Here is a 20489-nt window from a genome sequence, read left to right on the forward strand (position 1 = left end):
TTCTCCATCTACAAAAGTGCTCCTCGATGAGTATATATGTGAGTGTGTGCTTGTGTATGTGTGTGCCTGTGGTAGTTTCATTTTCTTTTCTTTTAATATCAAGCTTTAGCCTTATTCATGTTAAGATATTTTACTTTTATAAAAAAATATTTTTAGTGTATCTCTGTGTGTGTGTGTGTGTGTGTGTGTGTACATGCATGTCACAGGGCACATGTAGCAGTCAGAGCACAACTAACCAGGAGGCTGTTCTCTCCTCCCATGTATTATTTTTGAGGCAGGTCTCCCTTATTTGTTCTGCTATAGATTGTTATGTGAGTTGAAGGGACTGGGCATCAGGCTTGTGCTGCAAATGCCTTTACCTACTAGGCCTTAACCAAGAAGGATTTACTTTTTTGGAAGAGGAAAAGATCTGTTTTAGCCTTAGTCTTCCAGACAGGAAGCAGGAGATGACATGACCTCCCTCTGCAGGAGGCACATCTGTTAGGCGTGAATGTGTTCCTTTATAACACAATCTGGAGCTTGCTTACCAATCACACATCATTAACTGAGCTCATGATGGCCTCCTGTATCTGCACATTATCCACCTCTCATTGAGGCCTGTCTGGGAGATGGCAGAGGACAAGGGAAAATTTGTGGATGTTCTGGAAAGAACTTTTCTTGAGGTTGAAGTCTCATATCATAGCCACTAAGAAAGGAAAATATATATATATATATATATATATATATATATGTAAAGAGATGTAGTAGTGTTCATATAAGCTGATACCAACCAACTCGGGCCTCACTTTTCTTTTGACAGACAAGAAAGCCTAGGGAAATTAGTTTCCTGCTAGTATCCTCTGTCGCTGGCTGTCTTACCTCCTTCTGACATTCTGTTTCTCCCCAGTCACCCTTCCCCCACTGATGTACTCATGTCTTCTGCAGGGATTGAAGTCCCATCTACTTCTAATCTGATAGGTCATTTTCATTTTCAGAGTGCTCTTGGTTCTATCTTTATCAAAAACTGGATTTCCAGTACCTCAGTTGTTGGTAAAAGACAATGAGATCAGAAGGAGTTAAGTGACTTCTAAAGCCACCACAATGGGTTTAACATATACCGAATGACTACTTTCCCCAAGGAAGGGACCGGAAGAAGTGGTATATCCAGAATGTACTCTCAATATCCTGTCTATTCCTGGCTATGAATTCCGTAGAATGTTGGTCCTAACTTACTTGTTTGGAGGCCCACGTATGTGTCTGCCACCTTCCCTTTTCCCGTCTTACCCAGATATATTCTGGTTAACCAGCAGAGTTTCTGCTGGAGAAGTCTGTGCTGTTCTCGTCAGTGCAACCCTGACAGATAAGTATTGGGCATTCACTGTGTGCCAGACACTATTTTAGGTACAAAAATAACAAACAATTTGCAAACAAAACAAGGAGGTTGTCAGATGGCTTAGTTGATAAAACACTTGCCGTGCAAGTTATCATGATGCAAGTTTGGACCCTCAGAACCACGTGGGCAAAGAAGTGTGCAGGAGTGTACAACTAGCATGGAGACAAGATGGACGATGGAGAAAGGAGAATTCCCAGAAACTCATGGGTCAGCTAGCCTGGAGCGGGCAGCAGTGAACAAGAGACCTTGTCTCAAACAAAATGGAAGGCAAGGGCCAACACCTGAGGTTATCCTCTGACCCCTTTATGTACATAGTAGCACTTATGAGTAGACACACACACACAGAGACACACACACACATACATACACATGGGAGGGGGTTAAAAATGAAGAAAAAAATAGAATACTATCTTTCCAAAACTTGGATTCTGCCTTGAAATTCAAATATTTACCAAACAGTCATCAAATCAGGAGGGATGAAGGCTCGGGAAGGGCTCGGGAAAATGAATATGACATCAAGACATTAACTGGGCTGCCCTTGGTTAGCGGGACACTGGTATGGACAGCAGGAGGTGATGGGGCATGGCTCCATTATTGATTGAATATGCCTAAACTTCTCATCGTCACAGAGCTGAGAACAAAAATGAGGCCCTTTTGTTTACGCTCTTACCTGTCCCCCATAAGGACCTCTCAGCTGTCTCCTTCCATGCTTGTGCCACGCCCTAATTAAGAACCATCAGTGTTTCTCTAGTGCCCTTAAGATGCATGCCAGTGGCTGTGATGCCTGTGCTCTGGTTCCGGATATGTAGACTTTCCTGTTTTTTCCAGCGCCCCCCCAACACCTCATTGCCATAGCTGATACTCAATCCTCACTGTCACTTCAGACACTTGGCATTGTTACACAGATTGTTCAGTCTGCAATACCTATGTCCTCTCTCTCCTTCCGGCCTTTGCTTACATGCACTTACCATCTCGAGCTGTTCACTTCTGGAAGGGTTTCATGACCTCCATAGACTCCCGCATAGGCACCCCTACCTGCTGGGTTCTTCTTGACCATCATAGGCTCCTACATAGATACCCCTACCTGCTGGTTCTCCTTGGCCATCAGAGACACCTGAAAAGACACCCCTACCTGCTGGGTTCTCCTTGGCCACCATAGACACCTACATAGGCACCCCTACCTGCTAGGTTCTATGCTTTCAGCAATCATTCCATAGTGTGATCATTTTGTATGAGATTATTAGGATGGTTTCTGTTGCACTCTGTGAGTGCTCAGTCTATTCCTTTCAATTATTATACCTCTGATGCCTGGTATAGTATGCCCCACCTAGTAAGCACTCAAAGGAAGAATTAAATGGTTCATGAAGACATTGAAGCAGGAAGGATAATGCTAAGACCTCATAAATCAATTTTCTCAGCCTACAGATGTGAAACTGGAAAATCAGAGAGGGAGGGTGATTTAACCCAGGTGACTCAGCATCTTGGTTTTGCATCCTCATCCACAATGCTTCATTGTCTTCCTAAAGATGTCTCAACCCGCTTTACAACATTATTCTTCTGTGTATTGCACACGTTCTCTCTCTCTCTCTCTCTCTCTCTCTCTCTCTCTCTCTCTCTCTCTCTCTCTGTGTGTGTATGTGTGTGTGTGTTGGAGACTGATATTGACCTAAGGTGTTTCCCTCAATATACCTCTAATTTATTTCTTAAGACATGATCTCTCATTGAACACAGAACTTGCACATTTGGTCAGGTTAGCTGGCAGGCCAGTGAGCTTCAAGGCTCCATCTTTGCCTTGCCAGTGCTGGGATTATAGTTGAACATCACCACACCCAACTTTTATACATGGCTTCTATGGACCAAATTCAAGTCCTCATGCTTGCCTACCAAGTGCTTTATGGAATGAGCCATCTCCCCAGCTTCCTATTCTTTGAGACCTAGGCCTATAACTGAGACTCATAACATGTCTGGCTAAGCAAATCCTCATGAAACAGAGCAGGTTCCCAGGTGAACTCTGTAGCTTTTGAAGGCTCAGTAAGTCCTAAAATGTATTTGAGATATTTCCTCTAGTTGAGTTAAAAGTTAACCCTCAAATATAGCTGAGCTCCAGGTCCCAGGCCATCAGAACATACCAGGAAAGCAAACCCTGAGCCCTCTTTTCTAAACCACTTTATTAATTCAAAAATAAATGGAGGTCACCTTGGTAGCAGTTTTTCACCCAGTATGATGTGGTCATAATGAACAAGGTTGCCTCATTTCCACCAAGTCCCTAGGTAATACCCTCAGAACCTACAGGGAAAGTGCTGGCATCTGGCAGGGGATGAATGTTTACTTCCTGATCCTCCAGAAGACCTCTATGCACCTTCCAGAGCGTGACCAGGATACAGCTCCAGAGGGCCAGTTGTTCTCTCTGTGAATAGGAAGCAGGAATAGCAGTACCTTGTAGTACACTCCATACCTGTGTGTGAGCTGGTATGAACTTCCAAGTGTGGGCAGTGGAGCAAGAGAAAACTAGTGAGTGGCACCCTCCCGGGACTCAGGCAGCAAAGCTATGTTTAGTGGAAGAGCCCCAAAGGGAAGGAGAAAGCAGAGTGTAATTAAAAGTCCACGTGGAGACTGAAAAGAGAGTTTAAAGAATAAAAGTACCTGCTGAACAAGCATGAGAACCTGGGTTCAAATCCTCAGAGGCCACATCAAAGGCCGAGTTTAGTTGTGCCTGCTTCTGTAGCCTCTATCATTATAACAATGTGGAAACAACAGCAATACTGGGCTTGCTGACTGCCAGCCAAACTCCAGGTTAAGCAAGGAGCTCAGTCTCTCCAGGAAGTGTGGTGGAAAGGGATCAAGGAGGACATTGAGTTCTAAGAGTGGATACTCGTGCATACGTGTGCACACCACTATCCCCTCCACAACTGTTCCTCTCTCTTTACACCACGTGTCTGTGGCCAGACACTATATCAGCCAGTGGTAGTCATGATGAGTACGTTACTGCCCCTCTGTGGAGTCTTGCTTTCCCCTCTACACTCAGGCATGTCCAGCTGGTGGTCCACAGGTCATATCTGACTGAGGACAGCTGTAAAGGCAGGCCCAATACAGAATCATAGACTTACTGAAAGCATGATGAATTTGGGGATTTTGTTTTTCTTTTTGGAACTTGACTGTACAGTTCTTGAACATCTGTATGTGGTAACATTCTGTCACAGTGGTGAAGGGTTGGGCACACCTTCCAGAGAAGAGCGAATCCAGCTACATTAGTGTTGCTCACTTCCGGAGCACTATCTGCTATCCAGAAACTGGAGACAATTTGAGGACATATAGAATTGCCTGTCAGTCAAGGAGACAGAAAATTAACACGTATCTTCCTGATACTTAAATCCAGTTACGAAAAGTATCCTTTGGAGAATAAATGAGATGCATGTGCCAGCTAACATTTCAGGGCTGTATGCTAGATACTTAATGACAATTAAAACAACCCTGGTGGCATTTAGAGATCCAGGCACCATTGAAAGCGTGTTTTCAAAATGACTCATTTAATTAAAATACCTGTATAGAGTCGATTATTACCCCAGTTTGTAGACAGGAACGCAAAAGTTTGGGAGAGGTTTACTTAGCACAGCTCACACAGCCGCTAAGCAGGAGAGACAGAGGAATTCCCACCAGTCTAGGCACAGTCTGTGCTCTCTCTGCACCTGTCATGAGCTCAGTCCCTGCGGCCACCAGGTAAGCTCAGTAGTCCCCCCGTCTGCTGTAGTCTTGGTTTTCATAGCTTTATTTAGACTGAAGGCATTAAATGAAAAATCTTAGCTAAGCAATTTGTCCACTTTAAATAGTTCTTATTATAATGGATTGCTGTAGTTGTTTTCTCGCTGTAATGGGTGCGCGTCTTTTTCAGACTTAGAGATTAAATGTTATCAAGGTCTCCAAGTAGACCAAGCAGCACAATGCAAGTAAAGTACAATAGCATCTGTAATTTCAGGCATTCATTGAGAGTCTTGGGACAGTCCCCTCACAAAATGGGAGTTATTGTATTATTTCTACCCTTGCTTTAAGATTTGGGCAAGAAGAAAGTATGCTAGGGACTTGTTTGAAATCTCACAGCAAGACTCCAGTCAGTGGGAAATGACTTACACTGGTGCTTTCCATGATACAGGTGCCGTCCAGGACACTGGCTCCTTCATGGCTGACCCATCTCTCTTGACCCTCTCTTGCTCAGGTGTTTCTCAAGAGTGACCGTGTGGCCCGCATGGTGCAGAGTGGTGGCTGCTCAGCCAACGATTCTCGGGAGGTCTTCAAGAAACACATTGAGAAGAGGGTGCGCAGCCTGCCTGAGATTGACGGGCTCAGCAAGGAGACCGTGCTAAGCTCCTGGATGGCCAAGTTTGATGCCATCTACCGTGGTGAGGAGGATCCCAGGAAGCAACAAGCCCGGATGACAGCCAGTGCAGCTTCTGAGTTGATTCTGAGCAAGGAACAGCTATACGAGATGTTCCAGAACATTCTTGGTATCAAGAAATTTGAGCATCAGCTCCTGTATAATGCCTGTCAGGTAGGTGCCTCTTCCTTAGGCCTGGAATTATGGGTCAACAAAGCCCATTATAATTTTTTTGGGCCAGTTCTTGATGGGAAAACACTTAAAGTCATATTTTGTAAGTGCGCTGATGACTTTATTGAAGTCCATATAAAATCAATTTATGATTAACTTTATTGAAGACTAGATTATAATTGTGGTTTTATCAGATATTAAAAGATTCTGAACTGTGAGCCCTTCTGGTCTCATGGATCCTATGACTGGCCTCATTATAGCTGAAAGGTAAGTAAGTCCTGTAATAATGGTGTAGCTTTGGTGTACAAGAGAGCTAGCAATCAACACTATGACTTTATTATTTTATTAAATTATGACTTTATTACATTGAGGATTCTGCCTTAAAGTGGGTATTATATTCAGGGTAGTATTTGCAGGATTCCTGTTTTTCAAGCTAAAAAGAGAACTAGACACAAAGCCTGGATGTCCAGAGTGATTGACACAGAAATCCTGCTCGAGTTTGATTGAATCATAGCCCACTTCAGTCACATCCTGAATCTCTGTATGCATCAGAGTGAGAAATGGACTTTGGGTTCTTCTTGGTACTACCCCCACAGAGACCCGTATTTCCCCTGGACAGAGGCTTGGAGAGCAAGCTATGGGAGATTATGATTTCCTACATATCCATCTAGTGCTATCTATTCCCTCACCAAATACTCATAGAGTTTACTTCACATGTCTTTGAGCTATTTTCTGTGTGACCCTTGAAAGCATGTTAAAATGCGTATTCCAGACGAGATTGGGTGCATTCAGGTTGGTATGGCTATCGACAAACATTGTTTGTCATAGCCAGAACCTGAAAACAACTGAAATGCCCCTTGACCAAAGAATGAATAAGGAAAATGTGGTGCATTTACACAATGGAGTACTACACGGCAAAAAATAAAAATAAAAATAACAACATCTTGAAATTTGCAGGCAAATTGATGGAGCTAAAAAACATCATATTGAGTGAGGTAACTCAGACCCAGAAAGACAATTATTATATGTACTCACTCAGAAGTGGTTTTTAAACAAAGCAAAGAAAACCAGCCTACAAATCACAATCCCAGAGAACCTAGATAACAATGAAGACCCTAAGAGAGACTTACATGGATCTAATCTACATGGGAAGTAGAAAAAGACATGATCTTCTGAGTAAATTGGGAGCATGGGGACTATGAGAGAGGGTTGGAGGGGAGGGGAGGGGAGAGGCGGGGGGAGCAGAGAAAAATGTAGAGCTTAATAAAATCAATTTAAAAAAGAAAAGAAAAGCACACTCCAGCTAAATTCCGAGAGAGTTTCAACCTGGGGCCAGCCCAGGAACTTGAATCTCAAACAAGGGCATCCCTTATGGCTAACTATGTTATCCATTCCCCTGTAACAGCAGTCAGAATCACTGAACCTTGCTCTAGTTCCCTGGGTCAACTCTAGGCCCTGTGGCAGGCTAAAGAGAACCGTTGTAATGGTTAGCGGAGATCTACCAGTGCAAATCTGCCTCACAGAGACAGAAGAAACTCTCTTCTGACTTCTCACTAGCTTTGAGGCCTTGGGGTTTTGCAGCCCTCATTGTGTTAATTTGAAATCATACAGAGTTAAATGTTGGTAGAACCTTATGATGGTATGTACCTCCTGCGGTAAGAGTTAAAGAACACACCCCATTTTAAAGTGTTCACTAGCCGGGCGGTGGTGGCGCACGCCTTTAATCCCAGCACTTGGGAGGCAGAGGCAGGCGGATCTCTGTGAGTTCGAGACCAGCCTGGTCTATAAGAGCTAGTTCCAGGACAGGCTCCAAAACCACAGAGAAACCCTGTCTCGAAAAACCCCCCCAAAAAAATAAATAAATAAAGTGTTCACTAACTCTCGCTTGGTCAAAACTTGTACTCTAAAATCAACCATGCACTTATCCCTGTGTTTTTTATGGGCAGGAGGATGAGAGCAGTACAGAGTTGATGGTGCCTGTCTTTAGGAGGAAGCATGGAACTTGGTTTTTATTTTTCCCGTTTGTGCTTTTCCACAATTTCTAAACTTTCTCTCTTAAGCATATGTTTGTTTTATAGATAGAAACAAATAACGAAAAAAAAAACTCAGCAAATAAGTAGTGAAAACAGTAGAAAGTGGAGAAAATGACCTTCTGAATCATTTTCTAGTCTTCAGTTGTTAGCACTGAGTCTTCCTGTCATTGCCATGTCCACGGTTAGCATGTATAACGATTTGGTAGGTCTTACTATACCTGCTCCAATGCACTTTCTTTCTTGGCTCATCTTTACCTTCAGGAGTAAGGCATGCAAGACCCCATCTTTGATGCACTAGTTTTGCTTTGTAAAAAATACACTCATTAAAGTAAAACACAGCTACTAAAATAGAAACCCATCCCCACTAAGCCCTCTTAGATCTTGTGTTGAAGATGTGCGAGGTCAGCCAGAACAGCCGGTGCTCTGACATACTGAGAGTGGGGGACAGTCTCTAATGCCATACTCCCCAAATCATGCTACACTGACCAGAGCAGCTTCCACCTAATGTATGCCTGAGCTGCCACAAAAGATAGATCGTGTTTACTGTCTTCCCCCACTGCCTGGGAGAGTGCATAAGCAGGCCAGAGAGGACACTGGACTTCCCTGTTACCAAAAGTCACAGCTGAAAGATTTATAACCCATCTTTCTCGGAGTACACTCCACTTTACAGAACACTGCCAATGCACAAGAGCTAGGATATGGAAAATTGAGTTGATTTCATCCTCAGCCAGTGACTTTTTTCTTGTTTAGTTTTACATTTTCTATGCCTTTGTGTCCTTAAAAGACAAGCAAGTCCTAGGTGCTTCCAAAATGTACACAGCATTTTCCTCTTATGCTCGGTGCTTTCGAGGGAAAGCTGTCGTCTGTTTTCAGGAGCTGTGTTTTGCAAGTTTCACTGATATCCCTCTCTGAGAAGCTGCCAGTGACTGCCAATCTCTTCCCAAAAAAAGAGGTGGAATCCATGAAAGAGTAATTATATCAATTCTGAATTAGTTGTCTGTTGTAACACGAGTTGTCTATCAAAACACAGAAGAAAGTGAGGCACCGTTCAGATAATTTCTCTATTTGCATATGGAATTGTTTAGTGGTCCATTTTGTGTGAGAATGTGTGGGTTGACCTCGGAAAAAATATTGTTCAGATACCACCTAATATGCACTGTGAGACCATTGACAACCCATTATGATGTCAGTATTGCTTTCATTTTTCCTAGTGCTGGGGAAGCACCTGCCTGATCACTTGCATTGAATTCTCACACTAACTCACAAACCCAAGATGATCTCTCTGAGATTCATTAGGTCATCTAAGCAATGAAACAAAGACTGTCCTGCTTCCACTTCATGAAATCCAAGCCTGTTACTGGTTCTAATGACCAAGTAATGAAAGTATTTTTTTAATATTTATTTATTTATTTATTATGTATACAATATTCTGTCTGTGTGTATGCCTGCAGGCCAGAAGAGGGCATCAGACCCCATTTCAGATGGTTGTGAGCCACCATGTGGTTGCTGGGAATTGAACTCAGGACCTTTGGAAGAGCAGGCAATGCTCTTAACCTCTGAGCCATCTCTCCAGCCCCGTAATGAAAGTATTTTGAAGATACAATCACTCTCCCCTTTTCTCTCATCTGTCAATTGTATGCCCAGTTGATCTATCATTTGCTATACTTGTGTTTAATGTTGTAAGTTACTCTTAATTACATCATTCTAAAATGTGTGAACAGCGCTCTTGAAAAGCACATTGCAGGGTCTGGGGAGATGGCTCTATTCGCACAGTTCTCCCTTCCGAAGCATGAAAACTAAACCCAGCATCAGGGCAAAGGAAAGCATGATGGCATGCAATTATAACAGAAGACAGGAGACAGAAGGATCCCTGGGGAATCACTGACAAACCAATCTAGCCTAGCCTAAGTTTTGATTCCCAAATTCTAATGAAAGACCTTGTCTCAACCAGCAAGGTGGGTAGCACCTGAAGAACAGCATCAAAGTTTGCCTTTGACCTCCATCTGCATTCGGACACACCCACACAGACATGTACCCATAAACACTCAGGCATGCTCTCTCTCTCTCTCTCTCTCTCTCTCTCTCTCTCTCTCTCTCTCTCTCTCACACACACACACACACACACACACATTCACATGCACACACAGGTACACACACACATGCATCTACACTACAAAAAGAAGACACCATAGAGTTATGTGCTTATGTGCTAGAAGAAACAATGGTGCATTCTTACAAGTGTGCTGCTGTTGAAGGGATATGGATGAATAGGAAAGTTGTTTCCTCTGACTTCAACACTGACTTTTGGAAAGTGCCATACCGATCACGTGCTAACAGCAGAACCATCAACAGTATGTGTCTGTTCTTCAGAGCCATCAACTGTGTCCAGTGAGCTGTGTGGATACGTGAATGCTCGCGCTGTCAGGAGATGGCATTGATCACTTATAAATTCCTTGAGTGTTGTCAGATCTATCTGGAGGACACATGGAATGTGATCTCTTAATCTATAAATACCTTCACATTTCCAATACCGAGTTCTTCATCACTATAGAGTTCTAATTCTCTTAACATTTTGTTTCATTTCCTTCAAACCATCCGGCCTCTGATGGTGTGTTTTATCTTAGTACTGTCTGCCTTGGACTTGATTAACACTTGACAGCTTTTCACATAGTTTGTGAGACTCTGAAGAGAAACCTCAAATTATTAGGCTTTCAGCTGTGACCCAGATTGCTGGGTTGTATCATAGCTTCATAGCTCATTACAGAGTCCTTAATCTCCGCACAACAGCATAGCTTTTTCCTGGGTCACAAGTTCCCTAAAGATGTGTGGACTGAAAATGTGCTTCTTGGCGCTGGCTCTATTTCTTATCCGCCACTTTTACTCCTGTAAGAACAATAAAGTTCTTTGTATAGAATAGTCTTACAATAAATTTTTGTTAAAATTTTGTAAAAAATTTGTTTAAAATCCTGGAATACGTTATTGTAATGGTAGTGTAGAAATTCTATTTAAAAACATGCTTGTAGCCGGGCAGTGGTGGCGCACGCCTTTAATCCCAGCACTCAGGAGGCAGAGGCAGGCGGATCTCTGGGAGTTCGAGGCCAGCCTGGTCTACAAAAGCTAGTTCCGGGACAGGCACCAAAGCTACAAAGAAACCCTGTCTTGAAAAACCAAAAAAAAAAAAAAAAAAAAAAATGCTTGTGTTACTTATTCGTAGTTTCAACAGACTTTTAAAGCATTGAATTCTGACCCCAGCATCATTTGCAATGGTCTAGGAATAATGCCTAGACTCTTACATTGCCACAGAATGTCCCTTGACATGAGTCCAATGGTCTTATTTGCCCATCCCACCCATCCTGCTGATCTTATGAGTATCACTATTGTATATGTTTGTTACATTGTTGTAACAATGTAATATACCATCAGTTTAGTAGCTTCAATGCATACTTTCTGTTGTCTCTTATTATTAAAACCCAGACTATTTTCTAGGCCAGAAAACCAGATATCTCTCTTCAGATTTTCCGTTTAGGGTCTCACAAGACTGGACTTAAGGTATCACCCAGAGCCTCTTTCATCTAGAGGCTCAGCAGGGAGGGATCCTCCCCTGAGCTCCTTCACATCAGTGATACAAGTCATGTCCTTGAGACTGTATTCAGAGTTATCACTGGGGAGACTCTGGCTGTTCCTGATCCCTGGGTTTCAGACTTGCTTTTAAAGGGGATTAAGCCAGTCACCCAGGATAAATCTCCTCTAAATTCAAGTGATTAAGACTTTGACATCTGCGAAAAACTCTTCATTCTTTCTATCGAACATTGATGAGAAGCCAGTTATCAGCTCTGTCTGGGATGGGAGAAGGGACTATCACAGGGCATTTCTGGGTCATCCTAATGTCGCGCTGGTTGTTCCTGGGACTAGTTCTGTGCGTAGTGTAAAAGAGGCTCTCCCTCACCTCCCTGCTAAATGGACTTCTTTAAGGGTCCTTTTATTTCCCTTCTGACCAGGATGGTGCTCCATATGGTTCCATTACCTTCCTGCCCTGCACTCTCCTTTGTTTCTGAGTATCTGTTCCTCCCCCTCCACCGAAGGCATTATCATGCAACCCCAGGACATATCTATGCAAAACAGGTATACAAATCAAACACGTACTGAAGATAAATCATGAAGAAATTACTTTAGAACAACTCTTTGTTAAGCTTATAATTTTGCCACTTGCTACAGATGAATGAAAATGTGTGTGCTAATGAGATAGACGTGCTTATTTTTACACACAAAACATTAAATCTTGGCTTAATGTTTGGTGCCACTAGACAAAGCACCATCAACGGTTATCACAACTGATCAATATTTTGATTTATAATCGTCAGTGCTGAGAACACCGCTTTGCATAAATATATAAGACAATGCAAAATGGCTAAAATATGTTTGGGCCATTTCAGAAAGCTGGCAATTCTGTCCTAACCCAAAGCCAAATTAACTAAATAGATTCTGTGAAACTCAACTCAATGATTCAGACTGCTTTTAAAAATCAAGCGTGCTAACATAACATAAACCAAAGATGGATACATGCTGAGGAATGACATTCATAAAAGGCGTAGAGGTTTTTGGCTTCTATAATTAAACCATGATGGTTCCACAGAAATCAGGAAACTCTGTAGGTAAAAGCACTGTAATTTCCAACATACAACAGTCCTGCAACTGAGCCAAAACATTTCAGGCAGTAGTCGTTAGCACTGCAAGGCATGATGGGATGTTTGGGGCAAAGTTGACATGTTATGTGTTGAGAATGAAGGCAACAAGAAAGATGCCCGATTCTATATGCAGGTGTTACAGCAAGCTCATTGGATTTGTTATGCATTCATTCTTCACTATTTTTTTCATTTTTATGCATTCAGAAAGCTTTTACCAGCTACGGGACCTTGAGTGGACGAGGTCATGACATAAAGTTTAAGAATCCATGCTCTAGACAATTTGAGATCAAGAGCCATAGCTTCTGATTGACCACCTAACACCAACCTCTGACATTCAATATATAGCCAAAGCCTGACTCAAGTAAACATACAACCCAGTGTCAATAGAAGTCTAAATGGAGAAGCTCCATGGGCTTAAACACTCCTGTTGCACAGGGTATGTGTGTGTGTGTGTGTGTGCTCCTTTCTTCCTGGTTAGGCAAAGTGGAATAGTGGTCTGTGGTGATCACTCTCGATTGCCAACTTTATGAAATCAAGAATTCCCTGGAAAGAAGCCTCTGGGATGCTTCTGAGGAGCTGCCTTAGCTAAGCTAACTGGGATAAAAAAAATAAAAATAAAAAAAAATGTCTGCTCCCTGCAGGTAGCACTCTTCCCTGGGTTAGGATACTAAATTTTATGAAAAGGAGAAAACAAGAGAAATACAAACATCATCTCTCTCTTTCTGGCTGAGGGTGACATGTGACCAGTGACTTCAGGCTCCCAATGCCCTGGCTTTCCCACCATGGCACACCGGACCACAAGCCCCCAGTCAGCATATAGCCTTTCTTTACTGCTTTTGCCACAGCAAGGGAAAACAAAAACAAGGCCTGCATCCGCTTCTTTTCTGATAACTGTGAATGCCATAGCAACGAGCAACTAACAGAAGAGAGTTTGTTTTGGCTTACAGTTCCGGAGGGTCAAGAGTCCGTCATGGCAGGAAAGCCCGGCAGCAGAATCAGGAATCTGAGAGATCACATCTCAACCACAAATAGGAAGCAGAGCGGAAGTGGGGTGAAGCCTGCCCTCAGTATCTCCCTTCCTCCAACATCTCCCCATAAGAATCTCCCCTAGTCTTACAAACTGGGGGCTGAGTATCTAGACAGATGAAACTATATGGGACAAGTTTGCATTCAACCCACTACAAGACCGGTTGGTCTATGACTTCAGCCCGCCTGCCAGTAGGTTGTATAGCATGATATAGCAAGTAAAGGGCCACAGTCTTCTAGGGCTGAGCTTTCCATTGGGTCACATTTAGCCTGCCTCTCTCAACACATGGCTGATCAAAGAGAAATAGAAATTAAATCTCGTCTTTCTGAAGTCATGCACCGTCTCTAACAGTTGTTAGCTGTTTGGTGGGCTTTCTGATATTAAATGGCTTTGTTTATCACATGTACTTCCGTCTTGGCAAACAAAACTTAAAGAGATCAAGGTGCATGCAATGTATGGGAAAATTCTACTCAGTTTGTGGGGACAAAGTTAAAGGCACTGCAGGTGGGGGAACGGAAAGCAATACAGTTTTCAAGAACATATCATGGTTTCCCCTATTTCTTCCTCATTTGTTCCTGAGTACATAGTCAAATATTACCATGGTACCCAATGTCACCAGGAAACTAATAGCCATAGAAAGTTGAAATTAGAGGACAGAAGGTATCCTTCGTGTAAGAAGCAAAGAACTGGGTGTTTCTCTGCAGACTTCCAAACTGCCTAGAAATTTCATCACCCTTCTGTCTCCATAAAGGAATCGTAAATGGCTTGCTTCCTCTGTCCTCTCTCAGGCACTGAAGTAAAGTACAGAGCCGTAACCAAAGGTGTTAAAGAAACACAGTTGCAGAAAAAACATTGAGATGATTTTCTACTTTATATACCTCTTACCAAATGATGAAGCCTCTTACATAGCCCCCCTCCCACCCCCGCATCCTGCAAATTGCACCTTGCTATCTACCTTTTGAGATGTATCACCAGGCCAAACTCCTTACAACCTTTTGCCTCCTCAGTGACTGAGACCTGGAATTTTCAGAAGCCCGGTCAATGGAGTCTAATATACCAATTACATTTTGTGGTTCCAACTTTTTCTTTAAATCCCCTTCTGAAACTCTCAGTAAAAATATTTGTTTCTTCTCCTTTCAAGATGGTGATGAATTCTATGCTAGTCATGTATGCTTGACTCAGTCAGAGGAGGTCTTGGGATCTGCCTGCTTTCCTACCTCCGGTTTGAACAATAATAACTGTCACATATTTCCTATGTGTGAGATGCTAAGTCCAGCTACAAATATATTTATTTATATTTATATAAATTCCTTATATTTTGTCCTTAAGGCAATTATTTATTAATTTGTGTATGTGTGTGTGTGCCTGCTTGTCAGTACATGAGGGCATTGAATCTCTTGGACCTGGGGTTCTGAGCTGATTTGGGGACTGGGAAGGAAACCAGGTCTTTTGCAAGAGCAGAAGCTGATCCTCTCTCCAGCCCCTGTAAAGAAGATATTTTTAAAAAGAAGCTAAAACTAGGGTCAGAGAGAAATGAAAAAAAAAAGAGGGAAGAGGGAAGGAGGAAGGGAAGATGAAAGGAAGGAAAGGAGGGAGGAAATTGAACAGAGAGAATGGGACAGGAGTTTGAGAATAAGCACTTTCCCAAAGTCAACAGCTATGTAGCAAAGCTATGATTTCAAAGCAAGATTGAACTCTCCTAGCTGATTTGGTTGAAACTATTGAGGTATACTTTCTAAACATACAGACATCATATATCTTTTCCATAGATGCAGAAGACAAGGGCGTTACAAAGTTTTTTGATCTGTCTTTGCCCTAGGAAGATGGGTATTCATGAGTTTTTCTTAGTTTCTTATGAGTCTCTTTTATATAGCTTGCTTTTTTTTTCTAAAAAATAAAATGTATGGTAAAAATCAGCTGAAAATGCAATTCTGTGGATTCTGTGGGTTGGTTCATGGTAACTGCAGTGGGTACTTGTTTAATGGTGAGTGTTAGATCTGGTTTGTATCTCTCATCTAGGTTTGGTGGTTAAGGGCAATGGCAATGGGCAGTGGGAGGCAGCATAGTGTAGCTTCAGCTGCTGCATGGCTTGCACACCTCAGGGAATGATGTGTTTGGTTGGCCAGTCACAGCCCCACAGAAGAGGAACTGGCTAGGAACTGAACGATAAGGAGACTGCTTGAGTTGAATGAACAGAGATTATCTGAGATGTCAATCATCTTTTCTGCCCAATGGTAGAAAAGAAACAGAAAAAAAATGTACTATAAATATAGTGTGTTTGGTTGAATAATTGGTCTCTGTTCTTTCCTTCTCCTGAATTAAGTTTGAACACACAGTCATGGCTGTGAGCTACTTCTCTACCTTCTGTATTTGACCCTCGCTCTCAGACTCGCTTTGCTAATGAGCTATCAATGGACCTAAAGTAGAGAGGGCTTGACATATCTGGTTGCCAATTCGTACACTTGATTGTCTTCCTAAAAAGCCAAAGCATAAGTAACTAGTGTTCCAAACCTGGGCCTCCGTGCAAGACACATGAATTTAAAATGACTTATCCTATAATCTATAACCAAGCCAACCCAGCCCATAGCCATTCCCATTCTAGACTAGCAAATCCCCAGTCAATTCATAAGCTCATGGACATGATCATAAATACAAGTTGATATGTCACTGAGTTCCAGATAGTTTACTATCCAACATGATAGTGGCAATAATAAACATAAAAAGCATTTAAAATAAGTTTACCCAGTGAGCAACAGAAGGCTGAGGTGTGGAGACGATGCAGATATAGCTATAATGGGTCCTAGCTAATTGCCAGCCTCTCTCCACAGTGGCAACTTTCTTTATCCAGACTGTTCCCTTTCTCTCTCAAATTCTCTGTATTCAACCTGATATATTTGTGTTTGCTTCTTTGTGTTAGGACTGATGTGTTAACTCAGAGTCTTTCTCTGTGGTGTTGGCATGAAGAAGATAGGTACAAAGTATAATGGTTTGAGACCTGGGGAGTGGTAGTTTTCCTTATCATCCAAGAGTAAGCCTGGAAGCTGAGTAGATTAAGGAACCTGACACATGGACTCCCTACCTAGCAGAGACAAACGGCAAAGCCCATCAGAAATTACAAAACCCTTTCCTTTCAAGCTATCTCTTCACTTTGCCCTTGTGTGCCTGTCCCTGTTAGTCAGCTGGTTCTTTATAATAAAGTAACCCCAGCAACTCAGTATCTCAAATCTGTTTGTTGCTGCTCATAAGTCTTCAGGAGACCTGACTGGTTCTTCTGGTCACTGCTATACTCACAGATCTCTCTTTTGCTGTGGGTTTGATGGGGATCCAATATCCATCCATGGTGTGATCTAGCGTGACTTCTGCTGGGGTGAGTTCACACACTGAATTTCTCTACTTGGCCAGTGGACAGGTTTCTCAGTGACAAAGTAGAAGAGTCCAGAGCCTCTGGAGGTCTCGTTCGGATCTGTCTCAGTACTGCTCCTACTCACAACCTATAGGAAATTGCAGAGAGAGCCAAGACCCCAAGGTTGGAGGGAGCAGATGTAAGGTTATGACTGGAGGAGTTGTAAATCCACATTACATATGGCCAGCCACAGAAGGAAGAATGGTTGCCACGTTTGGAATCTACCATAATCCTGCAGGCATGAGTGTTGTTAATATGTCCTACTGTATAACTGGTTAAAATCAATGCAGCTGTTACCAAGGCAATGGTTTCAGACACTATGCAGATGCAAACATGCAGATGCTCAAACCTCTCATATAAAATGGCATAGTGTTTGCATGTAACCTCTACAATCCTCCATGATACTTTAAATCACCTCTAGATGGCTTATGATTACTCAGGGTGTGTAAATGCTATGCACACTGCTGTTAGACTATAATGCAGACAGAATATTTTGTTTTAATATTCTTATTCTGTGGTTAATTGAATCCACAGATGCAGAACCTATGGATATAGAGGGCCAACATTATATGCTCAACCCACTGCACTGATTTCTACTAGTAAACTTTTTTGATAAAAAGAAAATTGAGATTCTTCTATGTGAAAATCCTTTGAATTTTTTTGGGGGGGGGGATTTTATGTGTGGGGGTGTTTTGCCTACATGTATGTCTATGTACTTTGCCTGGTACCCATGGATGCCAGAAGAGGGTAGAAAATCCCCTATACCTGCAGTTATAGATTGTTGTTAACAGCCATGTGGTTACAGAGAATAGAACCTGGATCCTCTGGAAGAATAGCCAGTGCTATTCTACTGAGCCATCTCTCCAGCCCCTATGACAAAGTATTATCGCCCTTAGAGAACTTCTAAGAAATATAGAAAGACAAGGCCCATCATTGTCAGAATGGAGAGATTGCTTAATATCATTCCAAATGCATTTCAGAGAACATGCTCGTTCTGGTTCTTTTTGCCATTAACAGGCATTTGGCGCTTCATGCTGTTGCCCTGAGATGAGGAAGCCTGGCTTTCTCATCTTAAAATATAGGCTTGGTTACAAAAACGCCAGGATATCCTTGTGGTAAGCCGGCATGAGAGGGACATTAAGTGTGCAAACTGCACATTTCCATGGCAATAAATAGCATCCATCCATGCACATGCTTACTAGGAGTCCAGCCTTTCATTTCACGGTGTTCAAGGAAATAACAAGGTCTCTGCTATCACAAAAGGGCTGTTTAATGCACAAGACAAGAAAAATAAAGTCAACAAATACCATTTCCTGTGGCTAGAGATAAGGGCTGTGAAGAAAGACATGCCGACCAAGAGGGCAAAGAGAAATGGTACCACTAGAGAGTATGTGGGCAAAGTGGCTCTGGGATTTGACTCCCATACTGAGGTCGGAAGGTCTGCCAGAAGACCAGCAGCTTTCGATAAAAGAAAATCTGTGAGGGGCGGGAATGAAACTCACTGATGGAGTTCATGTCTGCCATGAGCATGACCCTAAGCACCACATACACAGGAAAAAGATAGCAAAGGAGAAGAATAAGAGAAGAGGTGAGAAAGGGGAAGGAAGGAAGGCACCGAGCTTGGTTATGGAGGAGTGAGCCTGTGAGCAGGTCACCAGGCTGCAGCTGAGAAGAAGTGCAGATCACCGGGGTGGAGTTCCATGGCTGGGGTTAGTCTGAGGATAATAAGAAGCTGCTGCTGGCGTGTGAGTGAGAGTCTGACAAACCTCATTTATTCATCAAAGAGACGAAAGAAAACACTGGCTACGGATGCTTCTGTGACTTGTTATTCTGTTTTTGAAAGTTTGTAGTCAGGAGAGGGGCTGTTAGCCTGCTCCTTGGATTTCTGCAAATTACCCACATATGCATTATAGAATAGAAACTACTCTAGAAAGAACTGTTTCCTATTGAGTCCTTAGCTTGCCTGCTCTTTCGGACTCCCTAGCTTCTTTTAAAGTCAGAGGGAAAGGTAGTAATTAAATCTTTCTGTGTAATGACGCTTAACACCTTCCATAGGATTGGACTTAGCACTGGGGTTTTTCTAAGGAATGCAATGGAAAAACTATGGAGCTAAAGAGTTAGGGAAGTTGAAACGGAAACAATACAGACATCCTTGGCATTGTCTCCATGGAGCTGCCTGCAAACTATCCAGGGAATTGGCATAAGCAATCAGAATTCCCAGATCCTACCTGCTAAAGAAGTAATCTGTTGAATCCTATGCCATGTCATTTATTCAGAAACCCATTGGTATCAACTGTGTTTGTTTTTAATTTGTTGAAAAGTAAGGTTTTGTAGAAACGTTTTTCTCTCTGTACGGATATTCTGCTTTTGTGCCATTATAGAGTTGTCACGTTTTTATTTGACCTTTATAGCTCCCTAACGATGAGGGAAGGGTAGCATCATCTGTCCCCTTAAAGGTGATGGAAGCGACAGGCAGACGGGTGAAGGATGGATCAAGGGTGTCACAAATGGCAGATTTAGAACTTAGACTTAGCCAGGCTAACTCCCTTATATCATCCCTTACTTTCACAGTGTTTCTGATGGCACACCTGTGAGAGCTGTCCCCCTTTTCCATAAACGGGGACATTAATGTCACGTCAGTTAGATCATATAGGTCAAGCTGCCTGTGTGACTTTCTGTAACTTAAAGAACCCAAAAAGTTTCTTTTTTTCTCTAATGAGAACATCTTAACTAGTGACCCTACAGTTTCGTGGCGGCACCATCTCCTAAGGTATTGTCCGTGTGTGCACAATTGAGTCCTTCTGCCAGCAGTACAGTGACTGCCACCTTAGGAAGTGACAGGCAAGCTGCTACCTGGGTGCTGACTGGTTTTTGTCAACTTGACACAAACCTTGACATATCTGGGAAGAGGGAATCATAATTGAGAAAACGCCTCCCTAAGATTGGTCTGTAGGCAAGTCTCTGGGGACTTTTTTTTTTTTTTTTTTGATCCGTGATTGATATGGAAAGCCTCCACTTGCTCTGGGTGGTGCCATCCCTGTACAAGTGCCCTGGGGTGTCTAAAATATAGGCTGGACAAGTCATTAGAAACAAACCAGTAAGCAACATTACCCAACATCTTCTGCTTCAGTTCCTGACTCCAGGTTCCTGCCTCAAGTCACTGGCCTGACCTCCCTCTGTGAAGGACTGTGACCTAAGTGTTGTGAGCTAAAGCCCTTTCCTCCCCAAGTTGCTTTTGGTCATAGTTTTATCACAGCAATAAAATCCCTAACTAAGACACCCTTTAAGGATGTCACCTGGCTGTTTTCCTTGCTTGGCCCGGCTGTCAATGGCAGGACCTTGGTTCTATGACCACATCTATTACAAAGAATCCCAGCATGAGTAGGCTCAAGATGGAGAGCCATATGCCAGGTAAAGCTCCCGGAGACA

At 42.6% G+C, this 20489-nt stretch overlaps 1 protein-coding gene across 5 annotated transcripts in view; it reads left to right on the forward strand.

Moving 5' to 3' along the window:
• The window catches only part of Cadps (calcium dependent secretion activator), a 449091-nt gene that overhangs the window by 118269 nt on the left and 310333 nt on the right, over positions 1–20489 (forward strand). For all 5 annotated transcript variants that reach the window (XM_057770611.1, XM_057770615.1, XM_057770612.1 and 2 more), the window contains exon 3: positions 5583–5915. In XM_057770611.1, coding sequence (XP_057626594.1) covers positions 5583–5915 — 333 coding nt within the window. The remainder of the gene's footprint in view (positions 1–5582; positions 5916–20489) is intronic.

Source organism: Chionomys nivalis, chromosome 5, assembly GCF_950005125.1.
Source record: "Chionomys nivalis chromosome 5, mChiNiv1.1, whole genome shotgun sequence".
Classification (NCBI taxonomy): Eukaryota; Metazoa; Chordata; class Mammalia; order Rodentia; family Cricetidae; genus Chionomys; species Chionomys nivalis.